We start from the raw sequence: 18,042 nt of genomic DNA, 5'->3' as shown, positions 1-18,042 counted from the left end.
TCAATTCATTATTCTAATCTTGTCCCGAGGACCTTCGTCATTGCTGAGCTCCAGTTGATTCAACTTGATAGAAATGTTTACTTGATAATCCATCTCTGGAGCCTCCAAATTCTCCTTTTCATCGTCCTCCTCGTTTTCCATCATCAAGTACTCTTCCATCTCCTGATCGATTCTCAAATGTATAGAAGCATCAATCGTCATTTCTTCCTCCCTCTTCTTCCTGTCCGCTGCTCGTTTTCGCTCAATTTCCAGAGCTTGCTCGATAGAGAGTTCGGGATGATCAGTCTGGAAATTAAGATTCGGAAGTTTTTATATACCAAGTCCAAAAGTTTCTTGATCACGGTTCTGGCCATAAAAACTTGCAACACTTGTAGTTTTCTGTTTTCAAACTGAGGGTACTTTGAAAATGCGCACCGATGTTACGGAACGTCCCATAATGTCAAAAGTCTATGTCTTCAGACTCTTCTTGGACAGTTATTAGCAAAGTAATCGAAATCTCAAATCCTAGTTCAAAGAGTCGGTTGTCTACCAGAGTTGTCCGGGATCCGGATTCCGGATTTTGAAAATATGATTCCGGTTCCGGATTCCGGATTCCGGAAAATGAAAATTTTTATTCCGATTCCGGATTCCGGTTTTTTGAATCTCCTTTTTCCGGAATTCAGAAGTAAAATTTGGAAATTGTTTTGAGTTTAAAAGCCAGCTGTAGTAATTCTTATTCGGTTTTGATCCTCAAAAGTAGTTTTTAACTTAATATATCATCGAATCCACTCGAAAAAATGACTTGGCCTTGCAAATTTATCGAATCATCCCGAATTCCGGATTCCGAAAATCCGGAATTCCGGGTTTTTTGTCATACCGGTTCCTGATTCCGGATTCCGGATTTCGAAAATTTGATTCCGGTTCCGGATTCCGTATTCCGGAAACTGAAAAATGGCATTCCGCACAACTCTGTTGACTGCTATTTTTAACGTTCTAGGAAGTGAACGTACAAAAAAATTGTCACCATGAAACATGAAAATCTACGTTTGATATTCAAAACCCATTATGGGGATCATTCGTAATAGAGCCAAACCCTCAAAATTAACCGATTATAATGGGAATATGCAAGTGCCGCAATTTTTATGCTCAATACTCCACGTTCTATAATACAAACACTAATTCATTTTAAAAAATCTCACCACAAGCTTCTTCGCGAGCTCCATCTGCTTCTGGTTTTCAGTGGTTTTGTTGGCCTCCTTTTTATCATTGATTCTCGGTATTCCCTCCTTCTTACTTCTGTTTTTTGTGATAATTGAATTCCTTTCAACATTTTTCATTACACGACGTCCCATTTTTACGGAAGATCTACCTAAAAATGAATTAAATAATTGATTGAAACTCGGGAACGGGAATTTTTTTTGAAAATTCGAAGGATGGAATTAAAAAAAATTCGTTTTTTTTTCAGAAAAACGGAGGAAACGAAAAAACTGAAAGAGAGTTGTAATAGTGAAAGAGTAATAAAGTGGCAGATATTCTCAGGCCAACGTTGATGTTTGGGAGATGCAGATAATATCCATATACGTCAAATCAGAAACTCCAACACACATTCTCAAATTCGCACAAAATGAAGAAGTGGGAATAACTTTATGGGAAGCAGAAGACTACCAGGGGACACGGAGGGAAAGGAAGACTAAAAGAAACATAAATCTGCAGGAAATGATAGGCTTTCCATCCGGGCGGCGACCCGCCCTAAGGCGGCCCTGCCGCCCCATCATTCTTTGCGTGACACCCTCCTTTCTTCACGCTCTTCCCCCTCGCTCTTATCAAGCGAAGGTTTGGCCTAGTGGTTAACAACTCTGTTTTTGAATTTGATACTCTCGAGTTCAAACTTTTTTGCGGCAAAACTTTTTTTTCTTTTTCGCCAGTCTACCCTAGGGCGGGCTAGGGCGGGCACGGGCGGGTCGCCGCCCGGGCGGGCGAGGGCCGCCCGCAGAAACGCCCGTCCGGATGGAAAGCCTAGGAAATGATAACAGAGAATGACAGAGTGGAGAAAATAGAAGCGAAGGACGAAGAAAACGCGGCCATCCCGCTCAGTACCGTCTCCAGTCAATCGCAAGACGAGTTGTGAATGAGGGACACCAGTGGGACAGATGGTCCAATATGAAGAAGAGGAGAGAAAGAGAGTGCGAGACTGCGAGAGTAATATTTGAACGGACGCGTGAAAGGTAATATGACGGGAAGTACTATCTGGTGTGCAGGGTGTGTGATACTAACTGTACCAAGACGGTCAGTTTTTAATGGTGAAGATGAGAAATCCTAAGATCGATCTAAAACATTAGCATTAATAAAAAATTAAACATTGAAACAGCGATAATTTTGAAAAAAATTTCGAAATTTCCTGGTGATTCTGAAGGGCTAAACGATGATTATGTAGGTCGGGCACTAAAAATCTTATTAGACGTTCTGATGAACTGTTTTGTGGAAAGAGAGAAGCATGCTCAGACTACTTTTATACAGACACCAGCCTGGCTGCCGCGCCTTCGGCGGTTCATCCGGCTGGCCTCTCCTCATTTATTTGTTCACCTTCTCAGAAATGTGTCCGCGTGGCCGAGTGGTTCAAGGCGGTGGTCGGTGCGCAAAGAGCGCAAGTTCGATTTTGGGCCCGGCCGCCTTTCTTTCTCATTTCTCAAAATTTGCGGACATTGGGACAGATGGACAGACTCCCCATGCGTTTTATATATAAGAATGATGTCACGGGCCGGGTCGGGCCGAAATCAAAAGTATTCTCGGCCCGACCCGCTCGGCCCGTTTTGAAAAAAAAAAGTTTTCGAATAAAAATTCAAAATTGAATAAAAATGTGAATGTGTACAATAATTTAAGCATTTTTACTCTAAATTTTACGAAAAATTTCTGAAAATTGTGTTACAAAATGAGTACACATTTTTGAATCCGGGCCGGACCCGATTTTTGACAAGTATGATTTTATATTGACAACTGAGAAGATCATTTTCTGGTAAAGTTGACAAAATGGCGATCGGAGAACTATAGAAGGATTGAGGAAAAATGCACTGTTTCAGAAGGTTCATACAAAATTTATGATCATGAAAACTTAATTACTCCTTTCATATCGTTAATTATTCTTATAACGAAGATTTTTTTTAAATCTGAATGAAACTCAAGAAAACGTTTTCAGATTTAATTCATGAAATGTTGCTTTTTTTGCAGAACAGTATTTTCATTTATTACCTACCGAACTCTCACGACTCCTGCAAATGACAGATAACTGATAGAAGACACTACTGTCCACCTTCAAAGTCATCGGCCGAGGAAAAAGCGATTTTGATAATCCAAATCAATTAATAAATTGTACGGTTACAGAGAACTTGTTTCTACACGTCGGTTAGGAAATACACAATTCGGAAGTATTTTAGTATTTTTCGGATAACGATTCAGTCAGTTAAACCAAGAATTAACAAACAATTTTGTCCGGAAGTATCCAAATTTAACCATATTTGACAAGGCCCCTGTATCTGGCGCCAAAATTAATTGTTTTCGAATTTTTTAAATTTTTTTTGATTTTTCCCGCGAAAAAGTCAAATTTTCGACTATCATTAGAAGAAATTCTGAAAAAATATAATTTTTCAGTTTGATCAGATCAATACCGAACAATTCTCAAACACCGATTGGAAAAAGTTTTATTAACGTTTCAATCAGTTCAAATAAAAAAGTATTTTGAAAATAATTTTGATTATTCAGGACTTTACGATATTTTATCAATTAGCTTTAGCAATATGAATATTAATCATTCCCTCCACAATCAATGCAACCATAAGAACTCTATCAGTCCATATGACAATCTGATAGATTTGATCTTCTTCCTTCACAACTCTCAGACGTCTGTTGTTGCGGGTGTAGATCGAGAAAACTTTCCAAGCAGTTAGAACCATCGTTTCAATGACAAGGAGGATTGCGAGGATTCCTAAAACTTTGAGATGTGGTAAACTGGTTTTTTTGAGTTTGTTACCAATATTAGGCATTCCATTGAAGTTATCCGGGAGTACATCTGTCATAGAGATTGTGAACATCAATTCGATTCCCAGAGTGGCCAAAAGCACTGGAAGACCGTACCTGTTTGGCAGGAATCCGGCAATGGTCATGAGTCTGAAATAGTGGAATACTGTAGTCGGTTATTTGTCTGGAAATCTTACACAATAATCACAATCATTGGCGCTGTAAGCTGTGAGAATACCAACTTGTTCATTCTTTTCAAAGTCAGCACATAACGGTAGAATCCTCTACAGTAGCCAGGGGGAAGACTGAAAAAAATCATAGATTTTTGAAAAAAAGTTTCCAAATTCAAAATTAGATCTTACGTTCCAATATTCTCAACCACATCCATGCCAAGATACATGAAATATCTATGAGAGTCCACGTTAATCAACATAAAATCTTGAACATCTGAGATACGATCTTCCAGTAGATACTTGGAATAGGCAAACCCTCCCCAGTCGGAAAATTGGAATCTTAAAATTCAAATAAACTTACTGTCATATTAGCTTGGCACAGTTCTTACAACTGTGCTCCACCGAAATGCGTTTGAAAAATGACTCATTTTCTCTGAGTCTCTCAATTTCGCACACGATTTTTTTCGGTTCGGTAGAGCGCGATTGTAAGACGCATGGCGTGCTAAAAATGTTACTCACGCATCTGCAAAATATGGGGACATCAGAGTGAAGGTGCAGTTCTGATAGTCATTGGGGTAGTCTCCGAATCCAAAGTAGCAAGGAGTGGTTATCAGAGCTTTGATACTAGCTCTCACGGTTCCAGATTTGTGGATTACTATGTCCACGTCATGGTTTTTGAACAGATCTTGTTGTTTGGCGGAGCCAGGCCTTGAAATAAATTTTTAAAAACATTTGTTCCTTATTAAATAACTCACATATCAGCTAAATGAAGCGTTGGCAACCATAAGTCGTGAAGATAGAAGTCGAATTTGTGCCCAGTGATTGTTTGGACACCGGAGTAGTTACTGGAGTTCCAAGCCAATCGGTCGTCCATCCAGGTCTGGAAGTGAGGTTATCCGAGTGTGTATAGATTTCTATCTGGGAATTATGCACAAAGTCGAATCTATGTATGTTGACATGTAGAAACGGAGTATTTTAACATTAGCATTAACACTGATTGTGAGTATACGAAAAAATATTCTTTCTGCACGTCTCCCACACTGCGAAAAAGAACTGCAAAAAACGTGAAACAGATTTTTTCACGTTTTAATTCAATTCATTCATTTTTTTGCACTGAAAATCCAGTGGATCCGAAGTTCTAGACGATGCAATATCAGACTTGTAGAAGACAGAATTCCTTATAAAATGAGACAGAAACCGTAAATTTTGGTCAGAAATTGACTTTTTTGATTAAGAAAAAGAAGTATTGAAGTATTCAGAAAAACGAGTATAATTTTTTGGCACATTTTCGAAAAAAGAATTGCAACAGGACGCTCTTATTAAAAAAAAAGATCTGAAATGATTGAAAATCTCTTTTTTTTCTGAAAACCTGTTTTTCTGTATCAAAAAAGTCAATTTTTGACCAAAAATTTACGTATTCAGGCTTATTTGATAGAGAATTATGTTTTCTACAAGTTTGATTATCTTTTTTTTGTCCATTTCACCGTTTAAGAACCCGAAAACACCCGATTTTCATTACAAAAAATAAAAGAATTGAATTAAAACAAAAAAAATTTTGTTTCAGTTTCACGTTTCTTGAAGTTTTTTTTCGTCATGTGGGCAACTAATTGTAAGGTATTGAGAGCAAAACTTCGAGAGCACATTTAGAAGAAAGTTGAAACAGACAGCAGAAAATGTGTCATTACATGCTAAATAGACCTTGATAATTTCTACCAAAAAGTTTTTTTACTTTTGAAAACAGAAGATATTTCTGTTTCTACTTATACCAGAATTAACCGACAAGTGCGCCATCAACGATGTTAGATATATGTACATAATTTTTTCTTCCCTTTTCGCCGTCTTCTTTCCTTCTTCAATGCCATCTTCTGTCTTCTCACTAATGTCATCTTAAGGGTGCGCTTGCCAACTACTTTTTCGCGTTTTTACTATGTGATGACGATAATTGTGATAGACTCTCTCACCTCTCATTGTGATCGGTAGCAAAAACAGTCTCTTGTGATACAACATTTTTGAAACAGTTACAATTCTAATTACCAGTATAGTTTTGGTTGTTCGTGCTTACTAGTCTCAGAGCAATTAAAAAGAAACTCTCTGGTTTGTTTGTTTTTAGGTATTCACTACTTCCCAGTGTCAGAGAAAACTCTTGGTGTTACAGTGTTCAAGGGACGTGTAAATATTCAAAACCAAATTTTGAAATTTAAGGGACGTCCAAATATTTTATGGGAGGTCTATTCGTTTTTTTGGGATGTCTAAACACGGACGTTCGAGTTTTTAAAAGACATCTAAACTGGAAAATGCCAAAACAAGCTATCAATAACAAAAATTGTTCTCTCTTGTGATACAACATTTTTGAAACAGTAAACATTTTAATCGCCGTAAGACTGTATTCAAATTCGGTGAGTGTGACAAATTGGGACCATCTAATTGATCTAAATTCACAAATCTCAACTATTCGAAATTTCTTAATACTAACATTATTCAAATATGAAAAATCCACCGGAACGAAAAAAAAACTCAGATGTGTTTCTTAAGATGTTTTAGAAACCGCAAAATTTTAATTTGCTTCGATTTAATGCAGTCAATATTACAGTTTTTTTTAGTGAATACTGGATTGTTTCATGTTTCAGAATCACTTGATCACTCAATTTGGAGCAGCTTGAAGCTCGATAAACTCACTCAATACTAATCGTGATACCCAGCACGTCCTTATTTTTAGAAAATAAATATTTGCTGAACCGGGTGAAAATCATATTTTTTTGAAGACCTGTTGTCTGTATCAAAAATTTAATTTCTTACCAAAATTCAGGTTTGCTGGCTCACTTGATGAAGTGTTTTGTTTTCTACAAGTCTCATTGACTCATCTTTTCTATCTATTGCAGAGAAACCCGGAAACATTGGATTGTCAGTGCAAAATCGAATTAAAACGGAAAATTGGTTTTTCGGTTTTTTCTTGCAGTTCTTTTCGCAGTAAGGGAATCCGTAAAAATGGTGAATATTGAGAGCAAAACTTTAAGAGCGCACTTAAAAGAAATTTGAAACATGGTTTATTATCGAAATAAAAAAGTTCCGACATTTTTTCCTCGTCGGTGTTTGCGGACTCAAGCCAAAATTATCAAATTTTGGCTTGAGTCCGCAAACACCGAGGGGGAAAAAATGTCGGAACTTTTTTGTTGCGACAATATTATCAACTAAAATTTTTTCATGTTCAAGAAACTATGATAACGTCTGAAAAAATCTTCTTCAGAAAACAGCAAAACTTTCTACTATTACCAGATTTTAAAAAAAATTCTTTTTTCTGCCTTTTCATTTATTTCATCTGTAGGGTGCACTTGTCAACTACCTCTCTGAACGATGTACTTTTCCGCGTTTGTATTGAACAGATATATGTTAAGTAAGTTAAAGTTGAGGTTTCTTCTGTTACAACTTCTTTGAAACAGGCAAAGTTTTTACCACTATGAAAACTGTTTTACGACGATAACTGCCATAGAACGACACCTCTCATACTTCTTTTTTCGTAAATCTTTTGGAAAAATAAATTCTAGATTAGAGACTTTCTTTACCTAGATGAATATAAACAAATTTAGCAGATTCTAACTATAAGATTTATCTTCTCACACATTACAACCTGAGAGGGAGGAAGAAACTCCACACTTTTTAATGTAGACTCCAACAAAAGAACAGTTGCAAAAACAATTCTCTGTTGTGGTATAACATTTTTCTTTTTCTACAACCTCACTTTTTTGTTCGAAATTTCTAAATTCTAAAGCATTCTTCAATTCAGAACAAACACACCAGAACGAAAAAAAAACTCAGATGTGTTTCTTAAGATGTTTTAGAAACCGCAAACTTTTATTTTACCTCGATTGAAATGTTACAGTTCCCTATATAAATACTAGATTGCTTTATGTTTCAGAACAACTGAATAACTCAATTCGAAGAAGTTTGATACTCATACTGATCCATTTTTGTTGGTCCCACTTTTTCTGTTAGCTCCAGAAACAATCTAGTCAAACAAAACAAGAACGAACCGTGCGGACTATGAGACGATTATAAAATAGTCTTAAAACGGAAAATAACTAAAAATGAAACAAATGTATTATTGAACTCACAAAAAGAAAACTCATCGCAACAGTCATTGTTCCCTTGTTCTGATCCAGACTTCTGATGTGATCAATTGTCAGTACAGGCAATATTTGAAGAGGGGAATCCTTTCGGAATGGCATCGAACCGTCATACTTCCGGAATATATCTCGCCGGATTTGGTCCTTAAACGTACCAAAAAATGTTTATTGCAACATAAAATTAAAAAGAAACTCACATCCGCTTCAAAGCGCTTTTCATACTCCGCAGCCGATGGTGTTAAGTTAATATTCAGAGAAATTAAGTTCAGGAGTTGCAATCCTGTAGACACGTCCATTGTGGCTAATGGAGTGAAGTGAGCGGAAGGAGTGATGACATTGAGGTGTGTAATTGATACGTTAGTTTATTGAATTCAATGAGTTTGAGGTTTTGTTTAGATAAGTGATGCGGGACGAGGGGGGGGAGTGCTAGAAGGTATCATGTAAACAAATTGGAGGAGAGGTGCACACACTTTTTTTATATTTGATTGAGTATGCAAAACTGATAGAGAGTAACGAAATTCATAAGATTTACTGTCTCAAATATTTGAGAAGATTGCCGGAGCATTAGGGAGAACTATTTGATATTCAAAGTTTTGATTCAGTCTGGAAAAATCCGGAACTCTGAAATAGTGAGAAAATAAGATAGATTTTAAGCTGCAGTTATTTTATTGACTCATAAATATTCGACGGATTTAGACAAGATTATTGTAGAGCTTGTTGCATCCGCTGACCTTGAATGGCTGTTTCTTGGCTGGGAATGTCTCGAGACAGCAACGGTATTGGTTTCCAGTCATACAGGCTCCCTCATAGACAACATGGCACTTGTGGACACACAGATTGTAACAGGTTTGGTTGGTTTGGGTGGCAAAACTGATCCATGGAGAGCAGTTGTCGTAGGATGCTGCTCCGTTGACAGAAGAACAATAGTTTTGACAGATGGATAGAAGACTTGCAGAGGCAAAGGAGACGAGGGCAAAGAGCATGAAGTAACGGAACATCTGGAAATGTAGATTAGAAGGAAAGGAGATTCTTCGGACTGAAAAGAGCTTACCTTGGTGGATGTTGGTCAGTAGAAACTGATGAAGACTGTATTCCGGGGGTCCCTTTTATGTGGATCGGATAACTCAGCAGGGAGTCTTTTTTATTGAAACCTACACTCTATTTTCATCATGTGTGACCCAAACCAAACTCAAACGTATACAATATGCACCCCCGTTTATTGAAAAAGCTTGTGACAGTTTTTCGATCAAATGTTTAAACCAGCCAGCCACCCACACGCTTCAGATATATTTGTGGGACAACGGGGGATCCTATTGAATAAATCTCATGATCGAAAGTTTGGATCAAGAGTTTATGCTCAGCGAGCCACCTACATGTTTTAGTATTTTACGTTTCACCCAGCGGGATGTGACAAATAATATTCTACTCAGAAACCTTACAATAAACCCTTACAGATGTATGTAACATTGTAGAAAGAGTAGAGATGGAATATTCCGGAAAAACGTTCATGAGTTTTTTTCTGATACTGTTCGGTTTTAAAGATAACGAAGTATTTTGAATGAACACAGTCTCGCACAGTCTCCCAAACCCCGAAAAACAACTGCAAGCGAAAGTTCTCAGTGGAGCGCAAAGGCCGCGCGCTACAGTAGTCAAAAATAATTTTTTATTAATTTTTCAACTGAAAATTTTGATTTTATTTAAAATACGAACGATAAAGGGAATAAAAAGTGAAAATTGTTCATAACAAATAACGAGAAAGGCAAAATCAACGTTTCGGAAAAAAGAAAACTATTTTTGGAGCGAAAATAAAGGCGCTGATACAGATCGAAGTTTTGGCCTGAAAAATCGGTTTTTTCATTATTTCTCGAAACTTATTCGGCAAAAAAGTGACCCACCCATAATAAATCAAGATCTATTTATTGCGGATTTTTTGAGCTGTAATAGAGGTGGAAACGTCAAGAAATAGAGAGCTGGATACAGTTTGAAGCCGAGAATTCGCCAATAAATTTTGTGTAAAATTATCAAATGCAACACTCAAAAGACATGATATCATGGTTTTTAGAAAAATAATTGTTTTTTCTTGATGTATTCATCACATTAACCTTTATTGAAGTGACTTTTTCATCTTTAGCTTTACGCTAAAAATTAAAAAATTCACTTTTAGACCTGCCAATTTCTCAAATTTTTTGTTTCGTGAGGGGAGATCGAAAATTTCCTTGCAGTTCTTACTCGGACTTTGGGAGACCGTGCACTGGTATTTTTTTTCAAATCGGCTACCCACTCTTCAAACAACTTTTTGACCGAACCAAACCGATAATTTGGTATTGAAACAGATAAAAAAGAAAAAATTAGAATAACAAGTTGTCATAAAATGGGATAATTTTCCTTTCCTGTGAGATCCAAACATTGCTGTAACAACAGATTGGTTTATTTTCCTAACAACTTTTTCCTCAATCGAGTCAGCGACAAGATATTGGAATTTGGGACATATGAGATTATGAAAGCATTCTTATTTCACACGTTTCACAGGCGGAAGATGATGATGTACGTCTTCACCTTCCTTTTTTGATATTCCGCCTTCCGTCAAATTAAAACTGTTCCGTCTTCCGCACTTTTGTAAAGTGTCTCAGCCACATAAGTTTGACCAACTGGTATCTTCTGTTTCTTTTTGCTTATATGTAAACCAACAGTTTTGGGTATTATTCAAACTGTTGTTTGTCGGATTCTCCTCCACATGGAAAAAAGTGTTTTTTGACAAAATTTTGAAAGTTAATACAGTTCCAATCATTTTATTTCACGATTTCCCTTTTTTTATTGCAGACGCGATAAAATAATGCTCAACATTTTTTCAACATACTTCTGGAAAAAAAAGTTCAACACTATTTGTATCAGTTTCAATCACTACATTATCATTGCATGCATGGTCACAGTATTTTTTACTCTTCTAGGTGGTCAGTATTATTCCCAATAATTCAACTTCTAGAATATCTAGTAAGGCTTGAATTAACTGCTCCAGTCGAAATAATTTGTAACAACTGTAAGCAAGTTAAAAAAAAGCAGTTTGAAACCAAAAGCATATGTCTTGGAAATAAAACAAAGAAAGATTGAAAAGTTACCTGCAAATAACAAAGGAACACGGGGCAACTGAAAGTCGTCCCAAAAGAATGGAAATATCTGGAACAATTGTTATCTGTTTCATCAGTGTCATATGTTTCAATTTCCAATTGTATGTTAATTGTTGCAATATGTAGATCAGTAAAAAATTGTGCTTTTGTCAGTTTGTAATAGGCTTTTTCTTTTTCCTATATTAGAGAAGAGAGTACTTATAATTTTACTTATAATTTTACGTTTACTTCTAAATTCATTTTTGTGTGGCATTAATTTTTTCAAAGCAGGTGTATACAAATATGCTACTTGCGGTTATTTCAAAACTCTTGGTGATAGCCAAAAACTTTGAATTTTTGATTCGGTTTCTTTGAAAAGACTTTGCAAAAAATGTTTTTTAACAAATTTCTGAAAATTAATTCAGTTTCAATGACTACATTTCTATTTCACAATTTCACAATTTCCGTTACCTTCAATGTCGCAATCGTACCAATATAGTGAATGAGGTAGGACAGCAAGAACAATTATACATATAATAGTATTATATGTACTTTTTAATAAAAAAGATTGAAATTGCAGTTATTTTATTGACTCATAATGTATTTGGCGAATTTAGACAAGATTATTGTAGAGCTTGTTGCACCCACTGATCTTGAATGGCTGTTTCTTGGCTGGGAATGTCTCGAGACAGCAACGGTATTGGTTTCCAGTCATACAGGCTCCCTCATAGACAACATGGCACTTGTGGACACACAGATTGTAACAGGTTTGGTTGGTTTGGGTGGCAAAACTGATCCATGGAGAGCAGTTGTCGTAAGATGCTCCTCCGTTGTAAGAAGAACAGTAGTTTTGACAGATGGAGAGAAGGCTTGCAGAGGCAATGGAGACGAGGGCGAAGAGCATGAAGTAACGGAACATCTGGAAATGTGGATTAGAGAAAATGAGATTCTGGAAGAGAGCTTACCTTGGTGGATGCTGGTCAGTAGAAACTGATGAGGAGTGTAATCCAGGGGTCCCTTTTATGTGGATCGGATAACTCGGCAGGGAGTCTTTTTTATTGGAAAAATCTCTCTATTTCCTTTGTGTGTGAGCCAAACCAAACTCAAACGTATACAATATGCACCCCCGTTTATTGAAAAATGTTTGTGACAGTTTTTTGATCAAATGTTTAAACCAAATGAGCCACCCCCACGCTTCAAATTTATTTGTGTGACAGCAAGGGGATCCTATTGAATACATTTCATGATCAATAGTTGGATCAAGAGTTTATGCCCAGCGAGCCACCTACATGTTTCAATATTTCACGTTTCAACCAGCGGGATGGCGAATAGAATTTTCTAGTCACCAGTTTTGGTAACCATCTAACTAGATTATAGTTTTTCTCTGTTACATCGAATTGGTTTTATTTTCTCGTTTTAAAATAAACCCCATTGCTTGTTTGCAGTCTTTGTGTTCAACTGCAAAAACCACTCTTGAGATTTTGTTTCTGAAACTTCTCTAAAAAAACTCCCTTAAAATAATAAAAACTTTATAAAACATCAAAAATCAATTATTACAAGTTTGTCACATATTACAATCACATAAACACTCAAGAATATATACTTTTCAACACATCAAGCCATGGAAAAAAGTCCCATTGAACATCATCAATTTGTTTAATAGTCGGCTCGATGGTTCTGATATCAACTGGAAATTTTGACACTTTGATATTAGGGAACATGAGAGAATCCTCCTTATTTCGTTTTGCTGGAGGTCTGACTGCTAGAGGTTTTCGGACGGGGATGGGTTTGACAGGGGCACTTCGGAGGGGCGGTTGACGGGCGTTCTGTACGAGGGTGACTTCATAGTGGTGGCTCAGCTTCTGAAATAGGGAAATTCAATTGATTAAGTGGAAACGGGAGTCAGGATAAGCAAACTTGGTACGGGCCGGGTCTCTGTATAAAAATTGAAATTTTGATTTTTTTCCAAAAAAGTAGAATTTTCTCAGGTCTGAGAATAAGGGTTCCAGGACGTTTTGAGATAAAAAACTAAACTTGAAAAAAAAAGGAATTTGTCATAGTTGCCAAGTATCTTGTTTCAAAATGTCCCGGTACAAATAGTTTTCTGAAATTTCGTGACAAAAAGCTGAACTTTGGGGTCGACAATTTTCGGAAATCAGACGCTTTTGAAACCGAGACGTTTGGCAACCTTAACGCTTCAAAACCATGACATTTCGAAATTAAATGAGAAAAATGATACTGAACGAGCAACATCTTCTAATTTTTAAGTGATTTTTTGTACACTTTATAGTTTAAAATCGTATTGATAAAAAATGTGGTTTCAAAACAATCCGGATCCGAAACTTGGGCTCTTATCATCGAAATCGGTATAAAAAGACAGTCGTGGCCTAGGATGCGTCAATTCGGCCATCGTAGTAGCACACCACAAAAATAACGTAATGCGCTGAAACGAGTGCTACCGTAATATTTTGGAAGACTTCAAAAAATCGCTTGAACATCGAAAAATTCAATCGATCGAAAATTCTATAAATCACGCGACACAACTGAAACGAGTGCAACCGTAATATTTTTGATTTTCAAGCGGTTTTTCCAAAAATTTTCTCCCAAAATTTTACGGTAGCACTCGTTTCAGCGGTGACTTCATTTTTGTGCTGTGCTACCAACATGGCCGAGTTGACAGATTCTAGGCCAGGGTTGTTTTTAACACCGATTTCGATAATAAGAACCCGAATCTCGGATCCGAATTGTTTTGAAACCAGACATTTTGAAACCAGAATTTATGAATACAATTTGAAACTAAAGTGAACGATGAAATCAATGAAAAATTTTTCTAAATAAAATGTCATGGTTTTGAAACATTAAAGTTGCCAAAACGTCTGGTTTCAAAAGATCGCCTAGACTGAGTTGCAGCCCTTTTCCTCTCCTAGAAGACCACTGACCTCTTCAAAAATAATTCTGAGTATCCGAAGTTTCTCATGAAACGGTCTCCTCTTCACTTCACTCATACTGTTCCAAACTTCTGCCATCATTTTCGAAAGATCACCAAACGTCAAATGCGGATCCTTCTTTTTGAATTCCGGCACCTTCTCCTTGAACCAAAGATGGTAGGCGTCTTGCGGTGGTTTCTCGATACTCAGCAATTCCAACAGCGCTTTTTCCTCCTTTTTCGCGTCGTTCATCCATCGATGTCTCTCATTTTTCGTCAGCTCTTTATTCCAAATCGATACCCACTCATTTTCACTTCTCATTTCGATATTCTCCTTTCTTGACGCCAATTCTTTCTCTTTCCAATTCTTGTAGCCGACAATTTCCGTTGGCTTCACTCTATTCTGCTCATTGAAGTTTTGTTTGTGTCGGGGCTTCATTTTGATTGTTGCCTGAAAAATCATATGTGAAAAGTGAGAGAAAGGGAATGGAAAAATACAAAACAATGAGTGAAAATGCTGAAAAGCTGGGAAGAAAAACAACAGAAAAGAAAAATTTAACAACAAAAAAATGGCGGGAAACGGTAGATCAAAATCAATTCTGTGGACATTCGAAGAAAACAATAGTAGGTCTAATCCTAAATTTGAATATAATTTTTCGCTTACTTTTACACGGGGGTGCGAGACGTAAGGTCCGCAACGAAAAGTTTTGAAATTACCGCCCCAGTCGCGTTGCGTACGCGTCGCGTTTTTCATTGAAAGATACGACAAGCACACGTTAAACTTAAACTTGGCACTCAGCCAAGTCTTTTTTTTGGCACCATGCCAACTGCTGAGCAACGGAGCGCTTTTACCCGACCTTGCGTTTTGCATCCTTGTGCTTTTAATATAACCTATAACGTTTTCAAAACAAATATATATTTTTTATGTTTCAAAGAACTTATATTTAGAAAAGCATAGTCATTGACTCCGTTTCCAATAGATATTTTCAGCCTATTATAAATCTTTAGAATTTCGAGCAAAAAATATCATTTCCAGATAACGATCAAACATTTATTCCAAAATAACAATTTACAGAAAGACGGAAGACGGAAATTCGTGTGAAATAAGAATATCCAAAATAAAATTCAACGTATTAAGAAAAACAAAATAGTTGTGGCAAAAAAATAAATGTGAAACAGAAAGTTTAACAGCGAAATTATTTTTACAATCGGAAAATATTAGATAAAAGAAAAAAGAAACCGGAAAAATACGTATAGTTTTGATTATGGTTACTGTAGGAAACAATTGAAAAACAAAATATAGAATTTGAATAAGGACAACGGCAATTGGAAAATAATTGAGGGTAGATTCGGAAAAACCCACAAATCTTCTTAAAAATCAATCCAATCAATATGTGTTGGTACCCAAACTGAAATCATACATCGATACAACTGGAAACGAATGTACCTGAAAAAAACAATGTTCGACTCGGGAAATAATAGTGAAGCCACAAATATTTGAATATTTGAGGCCAACATCAATAGTACTGAAACAACAATAGTATTCATGAATTTCAGCGAAGTTACAGTTTTGTAAAGCGTGATATCCGAAGCGGAGACTGGTTCCACCTGTAATTCGTTTCAAGTTAGTACAAGGTCATAGTAGTCCGAAATATCTCTGAATACAATTTTATGGTGACAAAATTGTTTACAATTTTTTGGTGACAAATTTCTCTGTTTCGAATTCAAGTTTTCAATTCTTACATTTTTAATGTTACAATTTGATATGTCTTTAGTTGGTAGCCGAACTGAAATCATACAGCGATAAAACTGGAAACGAATGTACCTGAAAAAACTATTTTCGACTCGGGAAATATATTTGAATATTTGAGGCAAACAGCAATCGTACTGAAACAACAATAGTATTCATACAATTTTTTGGTGACAAATTTCTCTGTTTCGAATTCAAGTTTTCAATTCTTACGTTTTTAATGTTATGTTTCAATTTCAACAATTCTAAAGTTCTGATTCTGTCCAATTTTGAATTTTGGTAATTTTAAGAGTTGAGAATGAAAATTCTTTAGTTCTGTTTTGATGAAATGTCTTTAATTTTAATACGATAGAAAGCAATAGAAAATTGATACTCGCCTCTCAATATAAACTTTTTGAAACTGTATGTAAAGTTTGCGCCTCAAATAACCTGCCTCTTATCTAGCCTGAGGTCTATTTCCAGCTTGTTTTTGAATTTTTGGTTTGATCAGTCTGAATCTGTAGAGTGTAAGCTTTCAGTTTTAAAATTTTGATGAAACATTTATTGAAAAGAATTGGTTTCAGATCAATTGAAATGCATATTGGCAAGATATACAGAGATTAGTGAGCACGGGAACATTTTGGTAAAGACAAAAAAAATGTGAAACAGCAAAGAACAGTGGTAAACAGGAACATATCAACTGGAACAAATAGAAACATACAAAAATTACCGTTGAAAAAAACAAAGAGCAGAAAAACAGTAAGATCAGAACAATTATGAGCAATGAAAAAAATACCAACATTGAGAATGACTAAATGGTTTGAAGTTGAATGGAACCAAAGCAATACGATGATGAAACAGGATTCCTAAATACTTGAAAAATTGAGGAATATAGAAAAGCCGGTGTTTAAAAATTGATAAGGAGACACTTTTTGGCTCGCACAGGCAAGAGCAGAGGAGGTAAATGTGGCAATATATGCTTGAATCTGGTAATACATATGAAAATACAAGATCAAGAAATGCTCACAAAAAATGAGAAGTCGGAACAGGAAAAATTAAATGAAATAGAGGTCATGGATTCTGAAGAAAGAGGCCGGAAAAAACTTGACAGCGTGACAATATTCTTACTACCGCGCTTTAGCGAAACTGAGAAAAATAGCATGTTAAACCAAGAGACGGCAAAAAAGAGACATTTATGGAGAGAATTTCGGTGGAGAGCACTTGTTAGAACTGCTTAACGTTACTACATATATTATAAAAATCTCACCTTCAAACCACTATCGCGATTTTTTTCAAATTGCATAAGTTTTTATTTTTTGAAGTTCCCTTGGGTGTGAGATAGGTTGGGTTCCAGTAAGGAAGACGGATGCGTGGGAAGGTCTCGTGAACTGTAATTTCCTTGTTTAATTTTTAATTATACATGACAAGGAATTTCTGAAAAGGAGAATGCTTTAGGAGACGTACAAGTTTCGATTCTCTGAAAAAGTGGAATGGCGTATAACCATCGAGAAAACCCAATAAAAAGTATAGTTTTTTAAAATTAAATTATGATTTATTTACATAGAGAAACTTAAGAAAAATAAATAGATAATACAATAAGGCAACAAAAAAGGAGACCGTAAGAAAATCAGAAATCGTGATGTTTGAAGAAAGCAAAAATTGGAAACCCGTTTAAAAATTAAGGAATGAGGAGGACCGAATTGGAAGGGTACATAAGAGACCGTAAGCAAATGAGAAATCGTAGAGTTTGAATGAAGAGAGGAAAATTGAAAACCCGTAAAAAATTAAGGATTGATGTTGAAAAAGAAAAAAAAACTGAAAAAGTCGTGGGTACATAAAAAACAAGGTAGTTAACAATTAAAACATCATGAAATGATACCGGGATTGGTGAAAGTGGATTATGGAAGAATTTGAGATCTAAAATATTTTCAAAATGAGATTTTAAGAAATGATAAAAGAAAGAAAAGGATTTCAAGGATTGAGGATTAAGGAGTGAATA

At 35.9% G+C, this 18,042-nt stretch overlaps 5 protein-coding genes across 5 annotated transcripts; 1 reads left to right on the top strand and 4 right to left on the bottom strand.

Moving 5' to 3' along the window:
* GCK72_012609 (uncharacterized protein) lies at window positions 1-1,331 on the bottom strand (the record flags this gene model as incomplete). The annotated part of the gene is made up of 2 exons (XM_053729246.1): window positions 1-285; window positions 1,179-1,331. 2 exons carry the CDS (start codon window positions 1,329-1,331, stop codon window positions 1-3), a joined length of 438 nt encoding a protein of 145 aa, XP_053584018.1.
* A 2,421-nt stretch (window positions 1,332-3,752) lies between these two features.
* GCK72_012608 (uncharacterized protein) lies at window positions 3,753-8,580 on the bottom strand (the record flags this gene model as incomplete). The annotated part of the gene is made up of 8 exons (XM_053729245.1): window positions 3,753-3,958; window positions 4,004-4,140; window positions 4,188-4,295; window positions 4,353-4,502; window positions 4,683-4,871; window positions 4,919-5,043; window positions 8,273-8,428; window positions 8,482-8,580. The coding sequence occupies 8 exons, from the start codon at window positions 8,578-8,580 to the stop codon at window positions 3,753-3,755; spliced, it is 1,170 nt and encodes a 389-aa protein (XP_053584017.1).
* A 396-nt stretch (window positions 8,581-8,976) lies between these two features.
* GCK72_012607 (uncharacterized protein) lies at window positions 8,977-9,267 on the bottom strand (the record flags this gene model as incomplete). The annotated part of the gene is made up of 1 exon (XM_003095498.2): window positions 8,977-9,267. The coding sequence occupies one exon, from the start codon at window positions 9,265-9,267 to the stop codon at window positions 8,977-8,979; it is 291 nt and encodes a 96-aa protein (XP_003095546.2).
* A 2,719-nt stretch (window positions 9,268-11,986) lies between these two features.
* Window positions 11,987-12,382, top strand: GCK72_012606 (uncharacterized protein; the record flags this gene model as incomplete). Its single annotated transcript, XM_053729244.1, has 1 exon — window positions 11,987-12,382. The coding sequence occupies one exon, from the start codon at window positions 11,987-11,989 to the stop codon at window positions 12,380-12,382; it is 396 nt and encodes a 131-aa protein (XP_053584016.1).
* A 595-nt stretch (window positions 12,383-12,977) lies between these two features.
* Window positions 12,978-14,753, bottom strand: GCK72_012605 (uncharacterized protein; the record flags this gene model as incomplete). Its single annotated transcript, XM_053729243.1, has 2 exons — window positions 12,978-13,250; window positions 14,328-14,753. 2 exons carry the CDS (start codon window positions 14,751-14,753, stop codon window positions 12,978-12,980), a joined length of 699 nt encoding a protein of 232 aa, XP_053584015.1.
* Window positions 14,754-18,042: the final 3,289 nt, after the last annotated feature.

The sequence above is a fragment of the Caenorhabditis remanei genome, chromosome IV (assembly GCF_010183535.1).
Source record: "Caenorhabditis remanei strain PX506 chromosome IV, whole genome shotgun sequence".
NCBI lineage: Eukaryota > Metazoa > Nematoda > Chromadorea > Rhabditida > Rhabditidae > Caenorhabditis > Caenorhabditis remanei.
The sequence above is the reverse complement of the archived record's forward strand: the minus strand, read 5'-3'. Positions and strand labels throughout refer to the sequence as shown.